The sequence below is a fragment of the Podarcis tiliguerta genome, assembly GCF_965153285.1.
Source record: "Podarcis tiliguerta genome assembly, chromosome: 4".
NCBI lineage: Eukaryota > Metazoa > Chordata > Lepidosauria > Squamata > Lacertidae > Podarcis > Podarcis tiliguerta.
The window spans coordinates 5,255,485-5,278,881 of NC_139537.1; the positions used below are offsets into that span (position 1 = coordinate 5,255,485).

Here is a 23,397-nt window from a genome sequence, read left to right on the forward strand (position 1 = left end):
TGTTTTGCCCACAAAGATGGGACATGTCCACGTTTGTATTTTCTTGTATTTTGTTTTCCTCATGACCTTTGTGAGTTTATTTCTTTATTTTTAAAGAGAAGGATAAAAGGTTGTGTTTGGGGGGAAAACACACACCAAAAACTGGGGGGTGGCATCCTCAAATATTTTATTGGGGGATGGGTCAAAGACCCCTAGGCCTTAAAGGGTTGTAGCCTATTCCCTACACCCACAGGTCTCAGGATGGTTACAACATAAAAACACCACATAAAAACACAAAACATCACGTTAAAAGGGCATTAGATGTATTTTTTAAATTATTTATTAATGTTCTTATGTTACATCGGTAAACATGATCATGTTACATCACAAGGCTTATTTTACTATAATTTTCAACATGTATACAAAGTTTACATGCTAAAAAAAAAAAAAACAAGGACAAAAAATTATTCCAAAATCATATATGTACCAACACTTTGGACTTCCTGTCTATCCCGTTGTATATTCCTTTTTCACAAATGAATGTATTCTTATTATTGTATATTTCTTTACTTTTCTAATACATTCCTATATCAGTATGTACTCTTGGTCTTATTTCTCAACTCAGTCTCTTTCCAACATCAATTGACTGCTAGCATAGATAGCGAACCTTTACCGTATTTTTGAACATATATCTATCCCCCTTTTAAATAATTTTTTGTTTTGAAGTGCCTCTCAGGCTATTTGTCAACTGCGCCATTTCAGCAAATTCTTGTAGCTTGTTATGCCAGTCCGTTACTGTCGGGACTTCTTCTTCCTTCCACCCCTTTCCCACCAAAGTCCGAGCTGTGGCCGTTGCATATAAAAATACCTCTCTAAAGGCATTTGGGATGTCCCTGCCAACAATACTTAACAGAAATCCCTCTGGTCATTTTAGAAAGGCTATTCCAAAGACTTTTTTTAACTCATCAAAAATTAAGGCCCATAACACTTTGATCTTCATACACAGCAATTAGCCAAAGCCTGGATTCTAAAGCTGTATAATGGTTTTTCCCACCTTTGTATGGATTCTTTGATGGGAAGTGAGATTCCGGCTGTTACTGAAGCTCTTTCAACATTCCACACACTGATAAGGTTTCTCCTCTGTGTGAATTCTTTGATGGGTACTGAGATGGGAGCTCTGACTGAAGCTCTTTCCACATTCCAAACACTGAAAAGGTTTCTCCCCTGTATGAATCCTTTGATGGGTAGTGAGAGAGGAGGTATGAGTGAAGCTCTTTCCACATTCCACACACTGATAGGGTTTCAACCCTGTATGAATTTTTTGATGGGAAGTGAGAGAGAAGGTCTGACTGAAGCTCTTTCCACATTCCACACACTGATAGGGTTTCTCCCCTGTATGAATTCTTTGATGGGAAGTGAGATGGGAGCTCTGACGGAAGCTCTTTCCACATTCCACACATTGATAGGGTTTTGCCCCTGTATGAATTCTTTGATGGGAAGTGAGAGAGGAGCTATCAGTGAAGCTCTTTCCACATTCCACACATTGATAGGGTTTCTCCCCTGTATGAATTCTTTGATGGGAAGTGAGAGAGGAGCTCTGAATGAAGCTCTTTCCACATTCCACACACTGATAGGGTTTCTCCCCTGTATGAATTCTCTGATGGGAAGTGAGATTGCGGCTGTTTCTGAAGCTCTTTCCACATTCCACACACTGATAGGGTTTTGCCCCTATATGAATTCTTTGATGGGAAGTGAGAAAGGAGCTATCAGTGAAGCTCTTTCCACATTCCACACACTGATAGGGTTTGGCCACTGTATGAATTCTTTGATGGGAACTGAGATGGGAGGTCTGACTGAAGCTCTTTCCACATTCCACACACTGATAGGGTTTAGCCACTGTATGAATTCTTTGATGGGAAGTGAGATGGTGGCTGTGACTGAAGTTCTTTCCACATTCCACACACTGATAAGGTTTCTCCCCTGTATGAATTCTTTTATGGGAAGTGAGAGCGGAGCTCTGATTGAAGCTCTTTCCACATTCCACACACTGATAGGGTTTCTCCCCTGTGTGAATTCTTTGATGGGAAGTGAGATTGTGGCTGTGGCTGAAGCTCTTTCCACATTCCGCACACTGATAAGGTTTCTCTCCTGTATGAATCCTTTGATGGGAGGTGAGAGAGGAGCTATCAGTGAAGCTCTTTCCACATTCCACACACTGATAAGGTTTCTCCCCTGTATGAATTCTTTGATGGGAAGTGAGATGGGAGCTCTGACTGAAGCTCTTTCCACATTCCACACACTGATAAGGTTTCTCCCCTGTATGAATCCTTTGATGGGAAGTGAGAGAGGAGCCATCAGTGAAGCTCTTTCCACATTCCACACACTGATAGGGTTTCTCCCCTGTATGAATTATTTTATGGGAAGTGAGAGCAGAGCTCTGACTGAAGCTCTTTCCACATTCCCCACACTGATAGGGTTTTGCCCCTATATGAATTCTTTGATGGGAAGTGAGATGGGAGCTCTGACTGAAGCTCTTTCCACATTCCACACACTGGTAGGGTTTTTCCCCTGTATGAATCCTTTGATGGGAAGTGAGATGGGAGCTCTGACTGAAGCTCTTTCCACATTCCACACACTGAAAGGGTTTCTCCCCGGTATGAATTCTTCGATGGGAGGTGAGAGAGGAGCTATCAGTGAACCTCTTTCCACATTCCACACACTGATAGGGTTTCTCTCCTGTATGAATTCTTTGATGATAAGTGACAGAGGAGCTATCAGTGAACCTCTTTCCACATTCCACACACTGATAGGGTTTCTCCCCTGTATGAATTCTTTGATGGGAAGCAAGATTCTGGCTGTGACTGAAGCTCTTTTCACATTCCTTGCACTGATAGAGTTTATTTCCAATAAGATTTTGTTGATGGTAAGTGTAATGGGAGCTCTCACTGCAGCTTTCTCCATACTCCAAATTTTTACGTGGCTTCTCCTCTCTGGGGATTTTTTCATGGTCACCTTTGTTCTCGATTTCCGATTCATCAGAATCTGCAATGGAGACAAGAAGGGATTAGAGCCTCTGGAATAAATGGAGAAGAACTGAAGGGAGTTGTGTCATATGACAAAGACACATGAAAGCAGAAGCAGGAAACAGGCTGGGAAGTGTTGGGACTGCACAATCATTTGGGTCTACTAAAGTCATTCAGGCCTAACTGCTAACTGTTGAGTCACTCTGACATGTGACTTGGCAGCCATTTTCTCTCTGTGTTCTCTGTAAGATTTCAGTCAGAGTCAGTCCGCCTCAGTTGTGAGCAGAGTCAGTATGTAATCTCAGTCAAACTGTTTGGAACCATGTTTTTCTGAAGTTTATTTTAACTCAGTAAAGCTCTTATTCTTTCACTTAAAAACTCAGCATTATTAATTTACACTGTGCGTCAAATTGGGTATGCGTTCATTACCTGTGTTGTTTGTCATTAACCAACATATTTATTATTGGATTCTGATGAATTGTTGAATGTTGCTTTCTTTGATACACAGTAGTGATCAAAATCCCCTTCATAGATCACTGCCTTGAATAACTCAGAGAAGCTATGCAAAGAAATAGAGGAAAACAATAGAATGGGAAAAAACAGAGATCTGTTCAAGAAAATTGGAGATATGAAAGGAACACTTTGTACACAGATTACCATAATAAAGGACAAAAGTGGTAAGGACCTAACAGAAGCAGAAGACATCAAGAAGAGGTGGCAAGAATACACAGAGGAATTATACCAGAAAGATATGGATGACTCATACACCCCAGGTAGTGTGGTTGCTGACCTTGAGCCAGACATCCTGGAGAGTGAAGTCAAATGGGCCTTAGAAAGCACTGCTAATAACAAGGCCAGTGGAAGTGATGATATTCCAGCTGAACTATTTAAAATTTTAAAAGATGATACTGTTAAGGTGCTACACTCAATATGCCAGCAAGTTTGGAAAGCTCATCAGTGGCCAAAAGATTGGAGAAGATCAGTCTACATCGCAATCCCAAAGAAGGGCAGTGCTAAAGAATGCTCCAACTACCGCACAATTGCACTCATTTCACACGCTAGCAAGGTTATGCTTAAAATTCTACAAGGCAGGCTTAAGCAGTATGTGGACCGAGAACTCCCCGAAGTGCAAGCTGGATTTCGAAGGGGCAGAAGAACCAGAGACCAAATTGCAAACATGCGCTGGATTATAGAGAAAGCTAGAGAGTTCTAGAAAGACATCTACTTCTGCTTCATTGACTATGTAAAAGCCTTTGACTGTGTTGACCACAGCAAACTATGGCAAGTCCTTAAAGAAATGGGAGTGCCTGATCACCTCATCTGTCTACTGAGAAATCTCTATGTGGGACAAGAAGCTAGAGTTAGAATTGGATATGGAACAACTGATTGGTTCAAAATTGGGAAAGGAGTACGGCAAGACTGTATACTATCTCCCTGCTTATTTAACTTATATACAGAATTCATCATGCGAAAGGCTGGGCTGGATGAATCCCTAGCCGGAATTAAGATTGCCGGAAGAAATATCAGATATGCAGACGACACAACCTTGATGGCAGAAAGTGAGGAGGAATTAAAGAACCTTTTAATGAGGGTGAAAGAGGAGAGTGCAAAATATGGTGTGAAGCTCAACATCAAAAAAAGGAAGATCATGGCCACTGGGCCCATCACCTCCTGGCAAATAGAAGGGGAAGAAATGGAGGCAGTGAGAGATTTTATTTCCTTGGGCTCCATGATCACTGCAGATGGTGACAGCAGTCACGAAATTTAAAGACGCCTGCTTTTTGGGAGAAAAGCAATGACCAACTCAGATAGTATCTTTAAAAGCAGAGACATCACCTTGCCAACAAAGGTCCATATAGTTAAAACTCTGGTTTTCCCAGTAGTGATGTACGGAAGTGAGAGCTGGAGCATAAAGAAGGCTTATCACCGAAAAATGGATGCTTTTGAATTATGTTGCTAGAGGAGACTCTGGAGAGTCCCATGGACTGCAAGAAGATCAAACCTATCTAATCTTAAGGAAATCAGCCCTGAGTGCTCACTGGAAGGACAGACCCTGAAGCTGAGGCTCCAATACTTTGGCCACCTCATGAGAAGAGAAGACTCCCTGGAAAAGACCCTGATGTTGGGAAAGATGGAGGGCACAAGGAGAAGGGGACGACAGAGGACGAGATGGTGGGACAGTGTTCTCAAAGCTACCAGCATGAGTTTGACCAAACTGCGGGAGGCAGTGGAAGATAGGAGTGCCTGGCGTGCTCTGGTCCAGGGGGTCACAAAGAGGCGGACACGACTAAGCGATTAAACAACAACAACAGTGGCCAAAACTGTGGAAGCCTTTTGGGAAAAAATGTATTTCAGAGGTTTGGTGGCTCATAACCCCACTTCTTTTGGAGTAATATTATAAAGTTATATATCAGTGGGAAGATAATTTAATTAAGAATGCAATCCAAGAAAGTTTGTTCAATTATCTGTATTCTATCAAACATTATAGCCAAATAAGCAGAAAAAGGAAGCACAACATGCTTAGGTTGACTTTTGTCAGTGTGTTACATGATTGCTAACAAGTTGGTTGGTTTTAAACGGCATTTCCGTGTGCTGCTCTGGTTCGCCAGAAGAGGATTGGTCATGCTGACCACATGACCTGGAAGCTGTACGCCGGCTCCCTTGGCCAATAAAGCAAGATGAGCGCCAAAACCCAAGAGTCGTTCGCCACTGGACTTAGCAGTCAGGGGTCCCTTTAACTTTAAACACCCCCCAAATACATAAATGAAATGCTTGAGCCCAAACTGAAGCGTTCTGCAGGTGATCTTTTCCCAGATACTGAAGCATATTTATTTATTTATTTCAACAGGATTCAGCTCCATGTCCTGTTGCTGCTGTGTGCAAATGGTGCTTTCAAGATGATCCCATTCCACTTCCGGAATGGCCTGGGAATAGCCCAAACTTTAATCCAATCAGAAATCTATGCAGCTGATGAAAGAAACTTGCTAATCAGAGGCAACCCAGCAATAAGGCCCAATCAACAGAGGCAAGAATTCAGTCTTGGTTTGACATTCTTACAGCTGCAGAACTAAAAACTTGGTTCACTTCATGGGAAGGCATTGTAAGGCCGTAATGAAAGCTAAAGGTTACCAATGGTTACCAAAGGTTTCATGTTTTTTCTTTATGACTGCTGTTCTAAAAAATACTCCTTCATAAAAGTCATTGCATTACATTCTTCATTAAATTATCTTTCCATTGCTATATAATTTTATGGTATTACTCCACACAAAAGTGGTGTTAGGAGCCATCAAACCTCAGAAATACACTTTTCACAAAAGGTTTCCACAATTTTGGCCACTAGTATAAGTTGTTCATTTTAAAATTAATGTTCTTTTTATATGGAATCAGATTATTATTATTTATGTTTCATGATGATATATGTGTTGGAAGCCGCCCAGAGTGTCTGGGGCAACCAAGCCAGATGGGAGGTAGAAATAAAAATTATTATTATTATTATTATTATTATTATTATTATTATTATTATTATTATTACTATTATTACTACAGTGGTACCTCGATTTAAGAACTGTCCTGTTCCGGAAAAGATTAAGTTTGTAAACCGAGGTATCACTGCATTACTATTACTATCATCATCATCATCATCATCATCATCACTGCTACTACTACCTGAGATTCCATAAGCCTAGCTCTTCTCTGGGATGGATTTTGTTTGGCCCAGTCATGGCACCCCCTCCATCTCCAATGTCCGTTGTCCCTTTGGTCAACCCAAGACTGACAGGAGCAAAAACAAAAACCTGAAGCTACTTATCTTTCCTAACGATTCTGAAGCTGACATTTAAGATTGCCTCAGAAGTTCAGACCAACCCAATCCTGGTAGAAAAAGGAATAATTTGAGGAAGATTGTTCAAAGAAAAAACTGCAATTTACTCTTTTTTTGGGGGGTGTTAGGTTCCCAGGTGTTATAGGGGGCGCTGTTGAGCTTTGTGAAAATAGATGAGGTTGGTCCCATAGAGGTAGTTTTTGAAGTTCCAGGCAGATATGACGATCCCACAGGGAGCCTTACCAAGAGAGGCCACGATCCCACGATTCTCCTCCATGACGTCCTTATGCAGAGCTCTCTGGTCAGGATCCAGCAACGCCCACTCCTCGTCCGTGAAACGGACAACGACATCTTCAAAGCACACTGGACCCTAAAAGAAAAAGGGAAATGTCCTCCTCTGAGACAGAAGAAATATGATCTGCTACACAATGCTCTGTTGTTTCCTTCCTGTTAATTGCAGTTTTGTTTCAATAGGGTTGCTTTGCTGCACATTTTAATTATGGGTGCTTATTTTATTCTGCGTTTTAATTATGGGTATTTGTCTTTGTGGGCGGCTTCCAACAAAACACTAAAATACAATAATCTATTAAACATTAAAAGCTTCCCTAAACAGGGCTGCCTTTAGATGTCTTCTAAAAGTTTGGTAGTTATTTTTCTCTTTGACGTTTGATGGGAGGTCGTTCCACAGGCCCTCTGCCTGGTTCCCTGTAGCTTTGCTTCTCGCAGCGAGGGAACCGCCAGAAGGCCCTCGGCGCTGGACCTCAGTGTCTGGGCAGAACGATGGAGGTCATGACGCTCCTTATACTGGACCGAGGCCGTTTAGGACTTTAAGGGTCAGCACCAACACTTTGAATTGTGCTCGGAAACGTACTGGGAGCCAGTGTAGGTCTTTCAAGATCGGTTTATAGGTCTCGACGGTCGCTCACAGTCACCAGTCTAGCTGCCGCATTTTGGATTAGTTGTAGTTGAAGCTACCTTCAAAAGTAGCCCCACATAGAGTGCATTGCAGTAGTCCAAGCGAGAGATAACCAGAGCATGCACCACTCTGGTGAGACAGTCTGCGGGCAGGTGGGGTCTCAGCCTGCATAACAGATGGCGCTGATAAACAGCTTCCCTGGACACACAATTGACTTGTGCCTCCATGGACAGCTGGGAGTCCAGAATGACTCCCAGGCTGCGCACCTGTTCCTTCAGGGGCACAGTTACCCCATTCAGGCCCCTGCCCACCTCCTGTCCCCCAAAAACAGTACTTCTCTCTTGTCAGGATTCAATCTCAATCTGTTAGCCGCCATCCATCCCCCAACCGCCTCCAGACACTCACACAGGACTTTCACCTTCTTCACTGGTTCCTATTTCAAAGAGAGGTACAGCTGGGTATCATCCGCATACTGATGAGCACCCAGCCCAAACCCCCTGATGATCTCTCCCAGCAGCTGCATGTAGATGTTGAAAAGCATGGGGGAGAGGACGGAACCCTGAGGCACCCCACAAGTGAGAGTCCAGGGGTCTGAACACTCATCCCGCACCACCATTTTCTGAACACGGCCCAGGAGGAAGGAGCGGAACCACTGTATGACAGTGCCCCCAGCTCCCAGCCCCTCAAGACGGTCCAGAAGGATGTCATGATTGTTCAGAAACCACTCGCTCAATCTTCTTGCCCAAGAATGGAAGATTTGAGACTGGGCGATAGTTAGCCATATTGGCAGCATCTAAAGATGGTTTTTTAATAAGCGGTTTGATAACCGCCTCTTTCAGCGGGTCTGGGAAGGCTCCCTCACAGAGAGAAGCATTCACGACCTCGCAAAGCCCATCGCCCAGCCCTTCCCGGCTAGCTTTTATAAGTCAGGATGGGCAAGGATCAAGGAGACAGGTGGTTGGTTTCACTCGTCCAAGCAGCCTGTCCACATCCTCAGAGGTAACAGATTGGAATTGATCCCATGCAACTTGACTAGACAGGACACTAGCAGTCTCCCGCCCCGGCCCTGCTCCATGGTGGAGTCTACCTCTTCCTGAATCTGAGCCACTTTATCTGCCAAAAACTTTGCAAAATCATTGCAGGAGATCATGTGGCCCATACTGGGCCCCGATGTAGCAGGTGGTTCCGCTAAATTGCAAACCACCTGAAAAAGTCTCCTGCTGCTGTTTTCTGCAGATGCAATAGAGGCGGCAAAGAAAGTCTTCTTCACTGTCACTACTGCCACTTGGTAGGCTCGGCATTGAGCTCTAACCCGTGTCCGGTCAGCTTCAGAATGAGTTATCCGCCACCGGCACTCTAGCCGTCTCAGCAATTGTTTTATTGCCCTCAGATCCGTGGAAAACCACGGGGCTGAGTGGGCTCCATGCAATCGAAGAGGGCGCTTCAGAGCCAAACAGTCAATAGTCCTGGGCCACCAGGGAATCAGCTGAAAGGCCATCAACATGGGATAAAGCATCCCCTACCACTTTCTGGAAACCATTTGGAGCCATTAAGTGGCAGGGGCGGACCATCTGAATTGATCCCACCTCCCTGCAGAGGGGAAGGGTCACGGAGAAGTCCAGTTCCACCAGGAAGTGACCTGACCATGGCACTGCAACCCCCCCTCCCCGCCCACAAGACCTGGGTTGCTGTGCATAAGAGAAACCTGGTGGACAAGCCGCGGCAAGGACAGGCCCATCTGCTTCAGCCAATCAAGTCTCTGTTACACATGCCAGGTCAAGTCCCCCATCCATGATCAAGTCATGGATGGCAGTGGTTTTATGAATCAGTGACTTGGCATTGCACAGCAGCACCTTCAGGTCATGTGGGTATCGCTTGCCGATTCTAGTATCCGTCCAGCCAGGACCAGACCCAGAGGCCATCAGCATGGGATAAAGCATCCCCTACCACTTTCTGGAAACCATTTGGAGCCATTAAGTGGCGGGGGCGGACCATCTGAATCGGTCCCACCTCCCTGCCTCCTCTGTAATGACATGGTCTGGTCTTAGCGTACCTCCTCCTCCTACCCGTGATCACTGAGATCAGTTGTCCCAGTGCACTCCCCCCCCCTTGGAACATGCGCCAGCTATTTTTTGTGGGCTGGGACCCTGGCAGCCCTGACCCCTCCCCTTAAGAACAATATAAAACCCTCATAAAAAAAAATCTAATTCACAAACCCAACCAAACGTCCATGCCACCCCCCACAAAAAAAAAATAATCAAAAGGGAAAAAAGAAACTCCCCACTCCAAGTCCTCCTGGCCAGCAGCAGCAGCAGCAGCAACCGTCCTTATGAGGCCTGTCAGGCCCTGCCCTGGGCCAGGTGGTGAGTGGCAGGAGCGGGGCCCTCAGGCACTCATGCAGGAGAGTTGTTTCAATAGGATTGCCTTGCTACACATTTTATATATCGATGCTTATTTTATTCTGCATTCTAATAATGGGTATTCGTCTTTGTTCATCTTTGGTACTCCACAATGTATCCTCCAAGTCATTCTGCCTACACAGGCATTCCAGTTTGCCTGATGGAAGGATCCACTTTCTCCTCTCCTCGTGAGCTGTTCTGGGGAGTTCCCTCCCAATGCCCTAGAGCCAAAATCCAGGGGTTCATGGGGGCATGGAGAGGGGGAGGAATGGGGGGCAGGCTCCTTTTTCCAGCCAATGGGGCTGGTTAGGTGAATCCAGGCCACTATTTGTTCTCATTTGTCCACTGCTTAGAAACCAATCTGAGCATTCAGTGATCAATCTAGAAATCAAATAAGCCTGTTTTGGATGGCCATCTGTCTTGGGAGATCTAGCAAAGATTTCTGCAATGCACGGGGTCTCCTGGCTCTCAGAGACAAGCAGGGAGGGTGGCTTCTGGAAAAAGAAGAGGGAGCCATCGGTGGCTCTTCCTTATCCTGACTCACCTCAGCCTCTCGACCTCCCTCCTCCCACTCGCCTCCTTCCTCTTCTGCCTCTGATTCTGCACTGCATTCTGCCACAGAGTCTCCCAGCTCACTACGCCCTGTTCGCCCTTCAGCTTCTGACACCTCCTCTTCCCAGGCTTCCCCCTCTGACCACCCATCCTTCTTCTACCTCCACTCCTTCGGCTCTGAGCCATCTTCCCTTCCTGGTTCCCCAGCTGTATCCTCCCACCATTCCTCTGTGCCCAACCAGTCCATGACATTGTTCCATCCCTTGGCCTCAGTCCCCACAAAGCAGCTTCCCCTGACCTGATCTGGTTCCACAGCCGCTGCTTCCCTTCTGTCCCCATGAAAAGACGGATCAGGAAGTCTTGCCGGCATCCTTCTGTCACCTGCAAGAGAAAAAAGGTGATCAGGACGCCAGGAGTGGCTGCTTCTCTCACAGGTGAAACAGGGCATCTCTTACTACAGATGGGCCTTTGAGAAAGCCTTACCTGCTGAGAGCATTTGGACGTTTGTGCCCATTTCATATGTTAGTTGTGCAGAAATAAATCTCCCCTCCTCTGGACCCTTCTTCCCAACTGTCTCCCCCCAAAACAAGATGAAAAGAACCCTCAGATGAGTTGGAAAACCAACAGAATGAGACTAAACGGAGAAAAACCACCTTCCTCCTTACCCAGTGGCCTCTCTCTGGTGTCCAACGGAGGCATCTCTGCCTCACAGGAATCCAGGTCCATTTCTGCAAGGAGATCCTTTCCCTGAAAAACAAACAAGGATTCAAAACAGAGAATGGTGAGAAAGGCTGTGAGATCTCATTCCATGGATGCTTTCCCAGAAAACGGATGGGCCATCAGCAGACCATTATGGGATGTTCTCGGTCCTGTTTGGAGCCCCTTGGGAGTATCCAGACAAAAGTCTCTCTCACCTGCTTTCTCTCCTCTGCCTGACTCAGGAGGAAACCTTCGGCCAGGGCCACCGCCTGGGAACTGGTCTCCGCTTCGCATTCCCTCACCCAGCTCTCCATCTCCGGGGGAAGGACAGCCAGGAACTGCTCCAAGATCACCAGGTCCAGCATCTCAGCTTTCGTGTGCCTTTCTGGCTTCAGCCACTGGTGGCAAAAGTGGTAGAGTCGGCTGCCAACCTCTCGGGGTCCTTTGGCCTCCTGGCAGCAGAACTGCTGGCTCTGCACCTCTGAGCGGAGGGTGTCCTCCTCACCCAGGATCTTCTGCACTGGGTTTTCCCAGAATCCCCCACTGCTCCCAGTTTGGCTGCCATGGCCTCTTCCTGCTTCGGGGCCAGCTGAATCTTGCTCATCCATCTGTGCTCTCAGGAAGCCTCTAAGAGATCGGAAGGAACCCTTTGGTCTTCTGACAAGTTCTGCCCTTCTAAATGAGAAGCTGTAGCAAATCCTACAAGCAAATACATTGTTCTGTTACAAAATTGTTGGGACAGGGAAAGAAATATTTCCCTGAGCAAGCATGGATGAGTCTTGCTGGGAACCAGGGCTGGACTGCCCTGCATCCCAGACCATGAGCTATCTTTTTGAAAAGAAAGAGGAGGAAGAGGAGAAGAAATAAGTCTCTAGCCTTCTAGCAATGCAAAATGTGGAGGCAACTGAAGGGATTTCTGGGAGATTAATCAACCTGGTTTCTGCTGCCCTTCCAGTCAATGCATGAAATCAGAACCGACTGACAAGGGAGTCATTTGTGGGTCTAGTGGGGGTCCTCACCCGGGGGTCCTCAGGAGTTACCCCCCCCCCCTCCTGCTTCTGTCTCCTTTTCTTGTACTTGGACTCTCTGCCACTCTCCAGACAGACTCCTGGGGTGGGGTCCCTTTGTCTTTGCTCTGAGGGCCAGGCATGTATCTGTTCTGCAATGAGGCTGAGCAATGTCACACAGAGTTAAAGTCCCAGGGACTCCTTTGTTTAAAGAAGGGAGATTTTTTCTGAAAGGGGGGGGGGGCGGAGGGCTAAATGAGTTTGGGGTCCTCTGATCTCCAGGAAGAAGAGCGTGGCAGACCTGGCCCCTCCCTGATCAGGCCCCCCAGGCATCCTCCCCTGCTGCAGCCCTGGGACCCCCACCGTCTCCCCACTGCACCCTCTGGGGGAGAGAGAGGAGACTCACCAGATCCCAGGAGGGGACAGCGAGGCAGCCCTTGCAGGAGAGACCCCAAAGCAAGGAAAGGAGTGGGGAGGGAGGGGCCTTGGCTCTGGAGGACCTGGCCCCCTCTTGCTTCCTGGCCTCTCTAGGAAGGCAGCTCACTTCCCCTTAACCCTTGCCAAGCCGAGTCCCTCCAGCTCACCCTCTCTCGCTTGGCAGAACCTCAGATTTCTAATATTTTTTATGGATTTAGGGGGCAGCTGCCCCCCTGGCTACGCCCATGCCCAGATATCCTTTTGCGGGTGAGGCTCTTGGCTGGACTCTGAGCATCTCCCTCCCTTGGCCAGAAACCAGAGGAAGAGCTTGCAGGGAAAAGGGCTTTGCAGGAGGCAAGGAAGCTCCTCCTAGAATTCCGGAGTGGAGAGATAGGAGGGGATCCCAGGGTCATCTAGTCCAACCCCCAGCAATGCAGGAATCTCGGCTAAAGCATCCATGCCAGATGCACGTCCGATCTCTGCTTAGAAACCTCCAAGGAAGGAGAGTCCACCACCTCCCAAGGGAGACCTTTCCCTGCCCAACTGCTCTTAGATGTCCCTCAAGGCAGCGGGTCCTGAGTTCTAGCCCTGCTGAAACAATCGCACTGGCTGCCAAGGAGGAACCCAATGAAGTTCAAAATAAAGAATTCCTATTCTCATCATAAATGAGTAATACTTTCCTATGCATGCTTTTTATGCTAATATACAAAGTATGCCATTTCCCTTTCCAGAAATGCTTAATTGCTAATTCAATGGACTGAAAATGGATTGTTGTTATTTTTATGCTTCGGGAAGCTTTTAATATTTGATGGACTATTGTATTTTAATATTTTGTTGGAAGCCACCCAGAGTGGCTGGGGAAACCCAGCCAGATGGGCAGTGTATAAATAAATTATTATTATTGTTGTTGTTGTTGTTGTTGTTGTTGTTGTTATTATTTGATCAGGAGAGTGTTCTCCTTTCGAAAGAGGCAGGTGGAATCTCCACGGTTGCTAATAGCATAGCGTTGAAAGGCTAGTGAAATATGGGGAGCCCTAGAGCATCTGCTTGGCATGCAGAATGTCCCACGGTCAACCCCTGATATCTCCTGCAAGGGCTGGACAAAATTCCTGCCTGAAACTCTGGGGAGCTGCTGCCAGTCAGTGTAGGCCAGGGGTCCTCAAACTATGTCCCACGGGCCGAATCCAGCCCCCCAGGGTCGTGAATCTGGCCTGCACTGCCATTTCAGAACCCGCCAAGTGTCCGAGGCTGAAAGCATGTCGCCGTCAGCTCAGTCAGTCCCCGCACAGCCACAGGCGTGGTGGCGGCTCTACCAATGAAAGGCCAGGGGGTTTTGCCTGGGGACAGGAAAGTGTTGTCTTTTCGCTTGAAGAGTGAAGTTGAGGTTCCCTACGTATACTTTAAAGGTGGGAGAAGGATGTATAGTCCCATTTCTGTGAGTGGAGCAGAGGTCTTTCCACTCCTGTGATTTACATGCTCTGCAAGTTGGGATCTGTTTTGATATTTAAATTTTAAAAGGGTGGAGTGGAACTGGATATTGACCATCTTCTTAGCCTGGGGAGCCACATTCTGGTTGAAGGAGGCCAGGATTAGCCCCCAAGGCCTGGGGTGTCCCTCCTCCCCGTAGTAGGACTTGGAATCCAGGAGGAAACTCTTGGAATAGCCTTGCCAGGTGCTCAGGGACAGACTCACCTGTCCCCATGCCCTTCTCTTTGCAGATGTGCTGCTAACTGTGTTAAAAAGTGAAATCAAGCTTTATTTACAGCGGAAAATAACAAAGAAACATGGCGTGAGCTGTCTTCCACAGCCATCTCGTCCTCGGTCAGAGTAGAAGAGAACAAAGGATGGAAGCGATTTACAGACTGACTTCCATTCTTACACAGACAGTACAGAATGATAATTTCAAATTTGACCATATTTCTAAGTCCTTTTTCACTTCAGACCAGCATTTTTCATAATTATCTTTAAATAAGTTTACATTCTTAGGAGTCATATTCACCCCCAAGTATTTCACTTTCTTAACCAATGTTAGTCTTGTCTCCTTCTGAAACTTATCTCTCTCCATTGTTGTTGTTGTTTAGTCGTTCAGTCGTGTCCGACTCTTCGTGACCCCATGGACCAGAGCACGCCAGGCACTTCTGTCTTCCACTGCCACCCGCAGTTTGGTCAGATTCATGTTTGTAGCTTCGAGAACACTGTCTAACCATCTCGTCCTCTGTCGTCCCCTTCTCCTTGTGCCCTCCATCTTTCCCAACATCAGGGTCTTTTCCAGTGAGTCTTCTCTTCTCATGAGGTGGCCAAAGTATTGGAGCCTCAGCTTCACGATCTGTCCTTCCAGTGAGCACTCAGGGCTGATTTCCTTAAGAATGGATGCGTTTGACCTTCTTGCAGTCCATGGGACTCTCAAGAGTCTCCTCCAGCACCATAATTCAAAAGCGTCAATTCTTCGGCGATCAGCCTTCTTTATGGTCCAGCTCTCACTTCCATACATCACTACTGGGAAAACCATAGCTTTTACTATACGGACCTTTGTTGGCAAGGTGATGTCTCTACTTTTTAGAATGCTATCTAGGTTTGCCATTGCTTTCCTCCCTAGAAGCAGGCGTCTCTTAATTTCGTGGCTGCTGTCACCATCTGCAGTGATCATGGAACCCAAGAAAGTAAAATCTCTCACTGCTTCCATTTCTTCCCCTTCTATTTGCCAGGAGGTGATGGGACCAGTGGCCATGATCTTTGTTTTTTTGATGTTGAGCTTCAGACCATATTTTGTGCTCTCCTCTTTCACCCTCAATAAAAGGTTTTTTAATTCCTCCTCACTTTCTGCCATCAAGGTTGTGTCATCTGCATATCTGAGGTTGTTGATATTTCTTCCAGCAATCTTAATTCCGGCTAGGGATTCATCCAGCCCAGCCTTTCGCATGATGAATTCTGCATATAAGTTAAATAAGCAGGGAGACAAAATACAGCCTTGTCGTACTCCTTTCCCAATTTTGAACCAATCAGTTGTTCCATATCCAGTTCTAACTGTAGCTTCTTGTCCCACATAGAGATTTCTCAGGATACAGATGAGGTGATCAGGCACTCCCATTTCTTTAAGAACTTGCCATAGTTTGCTGTGATCGACACAGTCAAAGGCTTTTGCATAGTCAATGAAGCAGAAGTAGATGTCTTTCTGGAACTCTCTAGCTTTCTCCATAATCCAGCGCATGTTTGCAATTTGGTCTCTGGTTCCCCTGCCTCTTCTAAATCCAGCTTGCACTTCTGGGAGTTCTCGGTCCACATACTGCTTGAGCCTTCCTTGAAGAATTTTAAGCATAACCTTGCTAGCGTGTGAAATGAGTGCAATTGTGCGGTAGTTGGAGCATCTCTCTCCATTGCAGTTAAGTTTTTCTCCAGCACCTTTGTTTTCATTTTGTTTAACTTAAAGCCTGCTACCTGACCAAAGTCTTGAATTAATTCCAATGCTCTTTTAGTGCTAGATTCTGGCTCCTGTAAGGTTAGTACCAGGTCATCAGCAAATGCTTTCAATTTGTACTGTTTAGCCCCCACTTGTATCCCTTTAACCAGTTGGTCCCTTCTTATCATATTTAGCAAAACCTCCAGAACCGATATAAAGAGCAGTGGAGAGATTGGGCACCCTTGTTGCGTTCCTTTCTCAATCTTAAATTCTTCCGTCACCACATTATTCACAATTAGTTTGGCCTTCTGTTCTGCATAAATTGCACCTATACCATTTCCAAAACCTTCACCCACCCCCACCCCCTGTAAATTCTTTTTCATAAAACTCCAAGAAATGTTGTCAAAGGCTTTCTCCGCATCCACAAATATCAGAACTGCTTTAGTATTTATCTTCACCTGTAGTTTTTCAACAATATTAATTATGTTCCTCGTATTGTCCGACAAGTGTCTGCCAGGGAGAAAGCCCGCTTGAACTTTATGAATTACCTCTGCTAATACCTTTTTTAGTCTTTTAGCCAATATATCTGCAAAAATTTTGTAATCCACGTTAAGCAGTGATATGGGGCGGTAGTTCTTAAGTTGTGTCTTTTCAGTCTCTGTTTTTGGTATAAGTGTAATATAGGCCTCTTTCCACGACTCCGGTGCCTTTTCCCCCTCCAATATTTCATTGCAGACTTCCTTTAAAGGTTGTATTAACCATTCTTTCAAAGATCTATAATATCTTGAAGTCAGTCCATCCGGTCCTGGAGATTTACCCAATTGCATGTTCTGTATGGCCCCTTCTACTTCCTGCTCTGTAATTTTAAAGTTCAACAGTAACTTATTTTCCTGAGAGATTTTTTGTAGTCCATTAACTTCCAAAAATCTATCAATGTCCATTTCTTTCTGCTTCTCCTGTGTATACAATTGTTTAAAATACCTCTGGAAGCATTTTCTAATTTCCACTGGATTCTGTATATTCTTTCCTTCCACTTCCAAATTCGTAACTGTGTTAAGTTTTTGTCTTTTTTTCAGTTGCCATGCCAAAAGTTTCCCACACTTATTTGCCGATTCAAATGTCTTTTGTCTCATCTGTCTTATCTTCCATTCTATTTCCTCGTTCATCAATTTCGTTTATTGTACTTGGTATAACTTTATCTCTTTCAGAATCTCTTGCGACTTTGGTTTCACTCTCAGTTTTTTCTCTCCTTCCTTTATTTTTTCCAGGATTTTATCTTTTTTCTCATTTTGTAATCTTTTCTTAATTGCATTCTGTTGTATCAAAAAACCTCTCATGACCGCCTTACTTGCGTCCCAAATAACTCTTTTTTCCACTGTAGTGTTGATATTTATCTCAAAGTAGTCTCTCAGAGTTTTTTGGGCCTTCTTGGTGAATTCCTCACTTCGAAACAGGGCATCATTCATTCTCCATCAAAGGAACCAGTTGGTGTCAATTTCATTTCCATCTTCACAGCATTATGGTCGGAGTAAGTTTTGGGCCTGATTTCTACTTTATTAGTCTTTGGTGCCAGTCCTCTAGTTACCCAGATTTGGTCAATTCTTGTCCATGTCATTTTAGCCTCAGAGAAGAAAGTTTCCTCTCTTCCTAAGGGATTCTTTGTTCTCCAAATGTCCACTAAATCCATATTTTCAGTCATGTCAAAAAAGGTTTTTGGTAGTCTGCCATCGTTGGTGACTACCTGTCTCTGTGCCTTGTTCATATTTGTAGACACTACTCCATTCATGTCCCCCATCAAAATCATATTATATTCCATATAGTCCATAAGGGTCTCATGTAACTTCTTGAAAAATTCCGATTTTCCTTCATTTGGTGCATAAATACCTATTATCAAAAATTTCTCTCCCTGTGATTGTATTTCAATTGCAACAATTCTTCCTTGTTCATCTTTAAACATAAATTTTGGTGATAGGCTCTCTTTTGCATATAGGACTACTCCTCTTTTTTAAACTTTATCTGATGAAATAAATTCTTGACCCAATCTTTTGTTAATTAATATCTTCCTGTGTAGCCTTGTCACCTGTGTTTCTTGCAAACAAATCAAGTCCAAATGTTCTTTTTTAAGTAAATGGAAGACCCTCTTCCTTTTTTCAGGGGAGTTAGCGCCATTAATGTTCCAGCTCAATATTTGTAATGCCATTATGTAGTTACTTCCATCTCCCCAAGAGGCTCCCAAGGCTACTCATCCTCTGCAGTTGAGAACAGACCTAACTGAAAAGAACGGCTTCCTCTTCTGGTGACACCAGAGAATTCTAGAAGACATTCACCCTTTCCATAGCATTATGGATGCACGATTCCAAGTTTCTTGGCAAGACAAGGGCCTTTGCTGGCCATAGAGCGTCCTCCTCAGCATCCCCAACAAAGGAGCTGGGTTGCAAGAGCTGTAGCTAATGGGGGGGGCTGTCCTCCCCCCTCCCATCTCATCTGATAGGTAAGAAAGCAAGAACCAGAGAGAGTTGTGGGAAACCCCAAAACCAGCCTTCTCTGTGCTGGAGCCAAAGCTGCGACTAATAGAGAAGCAAGATCTGTTCGGGTGTTGATGCTGTGAGCCCCTCCGTCCTACACTCCGGTTGTGTATGCGAGTAAATAAAGCTAGATGTCATAAAGACGCCCAGTCTCCGCTGACTTTCGTTCCAAGGAAACCGAAGATGGGGAAGCGCCTGGGACCCCTGGAATCTCCCCCCTCAGAGACTGGGGTAGTTTGCAAATACAAACACACACACAATAATTTGTGCCTGTGTTCCTAATAGATAACTAAGTGTGAAGAGCATGTCATGTGCTTTAGCAACAGCCCTCCTGTAAATAAGGAAATGCAACCCCCATTGCTGGGCAACTCAAAAAAGCAACAAGGGAATCTGCTCTGGTGTCCCATGAGGTCTGTACGGCCCTTAAGTAAGAGGAGCCACTTTTAATAACTGAATTAAAGAAATTTTAACATAATCAAACATTCAAATTACATTTAACAATTTCAATTAACACCCCCCCTCCATGTCTTCCCCCAACTTCCCTTACTGGTTTATAACACCTCTGTTTCTTTTGCTTATAAATTTGCATTCCGTATATATTAAAATGAAGATTATAACATTTGTCTCTTCTTCTCATTTTTACCTCATAATTGCATTTTCTGTTTGTATTTGTCCACTGTTATTGTATTACTCAAATCCTGCCAGTGAGTTCATTTCTATGCATTGTTTCTGTATATACATCTTAAAAGGTTCCCAATCTTTTAAAAAGTCATTATTGTCCTTATTTTTAAGTCTCTCAGTTAGCTTCGCCATTTCAGCGTATTCCATCAACTTTTCTTGCCAGTGTTCTTTCGCTGGCATTTCGTTGCTTTTCCATCTTTGAGCTAGTAAAATTCTGGCCGCTGTTGTCACATACATGAATGGATTTATCTTATCTTTTTAGTAAATCATGCCCTAAAATACCTACTAAAAACCCTTCTGGTCTTTTAACAAAGATTATCTTAAACTTTTTTTCCCATTTCATTATAGATCATCTGCGAATAGGTGGAGCCAGGTGGGCCCAGGTCCAGGTGAGTGGGGGGGGGTTGCCATGGTGACAAGGACCACAGACTGGCAGGCGGCCATTTTGGGTTAGCAGTGAGGCGAGTGGAGGAGAGAGCAGTTGGTGGCAGTTGACGGAGGACAAGGCGAGGCAATCAGTGGATTCTTATTTTCTCAGTTTCTTATTTCGCTTCTTATTTCATTTATTACTTATTTATTTATTTATTCTTCTGGAAGATGTGCCACAGGCTTTCATCATCCAGCAATGGTGAGTATTGGAGGAAACAAGAGTAGGGAGAGCATAGCTGTCAACGTTTCCCCCTTTTTGAAGGGAAATTCCCTTATTCCGAACAGGATTCCTCGCATGAAGAGGGAAAAGTTGACAGCTATGAGGGAGAGGATCCCAAAGACCTTACCCCCGCTGCCAGGACTCTCACTTGTGAGGAACTGACAGCCTGACTTTTGCTGGAGCCAGAGCAAGATTTCTTGCTCCAGGTGATACGGAGCTGCCAGGCAGCTGCCCTGAGAGGCCTCCATGCCCTTCAGGTGTCCAAGCACCGGACAGTGGAGGCCATTCTGGGGCTGCCGGAGAGGAGGACCCTGCTGGCTTACGTTCAGGTATCCTGTCTGAAAGGGGAATCATCGTAGGGACGTCCTGTGAAATTCTGGGTCAGGAATGCGGTTCCTACAATGGAGGCATGTGCAACACTACTACACTGTGGAACTGTAGCAGGCTCCAATTTGGACTTTATGAACATATGTGGAACAGAAACTAGCAGACATTTGGTCTTTATGAATGAACTGATTTATTGCACTTTATGTGTTGTTTATGTGCAAGATAAACATTTGATATTGTGATAAGAATATATAGAAGAGTATTGTTTATGTGAATCCACAGCCGGTTACGTCTTGTGTTTGTCGAATGTATTTCATGTAACGCAAGGTTTGATGTTGTTTTGTAAATTCCTAGAATGAAATCTTGGAAGTTGGACGTCCCTTCCATAATGCATAGGTAAAGGTAAAGGGACCCCTGACCATTAGGTCCAGTCATGGCCAACTCTGGGGTTGCGGCGCTCATCTTGCTTTGTTGGCCGAGGGAGCCGGCGTACAGCTTCCGGATCATGTGGTCAGCATGACCAAGCCGCTTCTGGCGAACCAGAGCAGAGCACAGAAACGGAAGGCGAAGGGGTAGATTTAAGAGACCAAATTCCCAAGGGCATAAAACCTCTTCAGTCAGTTTAAAATCCACTTTCCCATTTTGATGTCCTAAGACATATACAGTGGTGCCTCACAAGACAAAATTAATTCGTTCTCCGAGTTTTTTTTCGTCTTGTGAATTTTTCGTCTTGCGAAGCACGGTTTCCCATAGGAATGCATTGACGGTTTTAAGAAAAAGGCGCAAGACGTTTTCGTCTTGCGAAACAAGCCCATAGGGAAATTCGTCTTGCGAAGCAACTCAGAAAACAAAAAACTCTTTCGTCTTGCGAGGTACCACTGTATCTCATTCAGCCCACATTTTACCAGCTTCCTCACATAAATCTCACAGAGGACTTTGTCAAAAGCCTCACTGAAATCAAGATGCACAATTTCCACAGCAGTCCCCTGATCAACAAAGTTTGTAACTCCATCCAAAAAAAGAAAAGGAGAGATTTCTCTGGCTTGACTTGTTTTTGAGAAAGCCGTGCTTTCATCCTGTATGTTGTAAAATCTTCAGATGAAGGGTGAATAAATTTTAAAAATAATAAATGAGGATATTGACATGTGCAAAGGAAGGAGATTTATGTACAGTGGTGCCTCGCAAGACGAAAAGAATCCGTTCCGCGGGTCTTTTCGTCTTGCGGTTTTTTCGTCTTGCGAAGCAAGCCCATTGACGGAGTAGCGCTATTAGCGCTATTGGCTAAAAAAGGGCTAAAAACAGCTTTTTAAGGGGGGGGGATTAGCGGTTTTGCTGCTAAAATGCTTTTAGCAGCTTAGAAATTCAAAATAAGGGGTTTTGGAGCAAAAAAAAACCCTGAAAATTTTCGTCATTTTTCGTCTTGCGAAGCAAGCGCATAGGGAAATTCGTCTTGCGAAGCGCCTCTGCAGACAGAAAACCCTTTCGTCTTGCGGGTTTTCCGTCTTGCGAGGCATTCGTCTTGCGGGGCACCACTGTATTTATTTAATTTGTAAACCAACCAACCCAGTGGTGCCGTCTTGAATAAAATATTGGTGGGGGGCCAGGTAAGGCCCGCCTTGCACAATCAATCACATGATGTATGCACACCATTTGAATGGCAATGGCTATAATGGCATTAACTTTTTTAAAAAGTAATATTTTGAGCCCGTACTTCAATTTCCCAGCAGCTCCCCTTGCCCCGGAGAACACTTTTAGCATTTCACATCCTCTACCTGTGGCATTGTTCAGCAGTGGGGAAAGTGACCTCTTCACACCGGATGTCCATTTGGTATGGCCCTTTCCAGGTTTTTTCCTGCCCCTTGTGTTTGTCTTTCATTTGTTCTCCTACGTGTGTTGCCAGTAGAAGCCACAATTCTGTGGGTACTCTAGGTGGCACATAAAGCACCTAGAAGCTCCCTAGAGGTTGAAGTGCCGATCAAACTTCAGTTTTGCGCTCTATAAATTCCAATTAGCAGTACTGGGGGGGGGGAGGTCAGATTCTGGGGCAGTGCTATTGTCCAGCAGAAGGTGTCACAGGGCCAGCCTACTTTCCCTTTAAAGCAAACTTGGGTCTCCAGCTGTTTTTGGATTACAACTCCCATCACCCCTAGCTAGCAGGACCAATGGGGAGTGATGATGGGAACTGTAGTCCAGGAGCTACTGGGGACCCAAGTTTGGCCCGTAAAGATGGGACCTGTCCACATTTGTATTTTCTTGTATTTTGTTTTCTTTGTGACCTTTGTGCATTTATTTTTTTTATTTTCTAAGAGGGCAAATTGAAAGAGAAATTGTATGGTAAGTTGCGGAAGAATAAAAGGCTGTGTTTGGAAAAAAACAAAAAAACCCCTGGGGGGTAGCCTTGTGGCGATCACACAGGGTCCCCGGACGTTTGACGGTCTATTCATCCCTGTGCCACCACTGTGATCACTTCGCCGTTGCCACTAACCCATTTCTCTCGGGTACACACTGAGTTCAGACAGTTGTTAACATTAAACCAAATAAACAAGTTTATTTTATAAGCATTAACAAGTTTATGGTTTCAGATCATTTTTCTTGTCAGTTTCTTAGTTTCATTACCAGCCTATACCTTCCTAATACCTTCTAACTGATTATCCCAGCTGTTTAACTGACTCCTCTTAACAGATTCTCTCACTTTCTCGCATCAAACTAGCCCAACCCACAGACTTATCCTCCCTCTCCCTTCTCTAACTCCAGACTCACTTCTTAACAACTCTAACTCCTCCCCTTGGGTTCCTATTGGTTAATCATTTTACACTTAGTTAACCCTTTCCTTATTACACAGTATGATGTCACACGCCTAGGAGGGCAAACCCCACAGGCCTCCTTAAATATTTTAGGGGGGGGGAGACGCCTAGGTCTTTAAGCATTGGCGCCTATTCCTATACCTACAGGTCTCAGGATGCTTACAACATAAAAACACAAAACACCACATGTTAAAAAGGCATT

The 23,397-nt window shown here is 45.0% G+C and overlaps 2 protein-coding genes across 2 annotated transcripts in view; one reads left to right on the top strand and one right to left on the bottom strand.

The window, feature by feature from the left end:
• The window catches only part of LOC310676834 (tigger transposable element-derived protein 1-like), a gene marked incomplete at its 3' end in the record, with an annotated part of 1,439,559 nt that overhangs the window by 874,482 nt on the left and 541,680 nt on the right, over positions 1–23,397 (top strand). The window lies entirely within an intron of this gene.
• On the bottom strand, positions 553–12,915 carry LOC310675525 (uncharacterized protein). The gene is made up of 6 exons (XM_083436295.1): positions 12,802–12,915; positions 11,604–12,087; positions 11,355–11,436; positions 10,988–11,070; positions 7,066–7,192; positions 553–3,021 (listed from the first exon to the last, which is right to left on the bottom strand). The coding sequence occupies exons 2-6, from the start codon at positions 11,994–11,996 to the stop codon at positions 1,088–1,090; spliced, it is 2,619 nt and encodes an 872-aa protein (XP_083292421.1). The 5' UTR covers positions 11,997–12,087; positions 12,802–12,915; the 3' UTR covers positions 553–1,087.

Excerpts from the sequence above, each read along its gene's own strand:
- LOC310675525 (XM_083436295.1), bottom strand. The coding sequence starts at position 11,996 with ATGGATGAGCAAGATTCAGCTGGCCCCGAAGCAGGAAGAGGCCATGGC. Across the intron at positions 11,071-11,354 it reads CACCAGAGAGAGGCCACTGG|GTGACAGAAGGATGCCGGCA; the intron begins GTAAGGAGGAAG and ends TTTCTCTTGCAG. Across the intron at positions 7,193-10,987 it reads CGGCTGTGGAACCAGATCAG|GGTCCAGTGTGCTTTGAAGA; the intron begins GTCAGGGGAAGC and ends TTTTTCTTTTAG.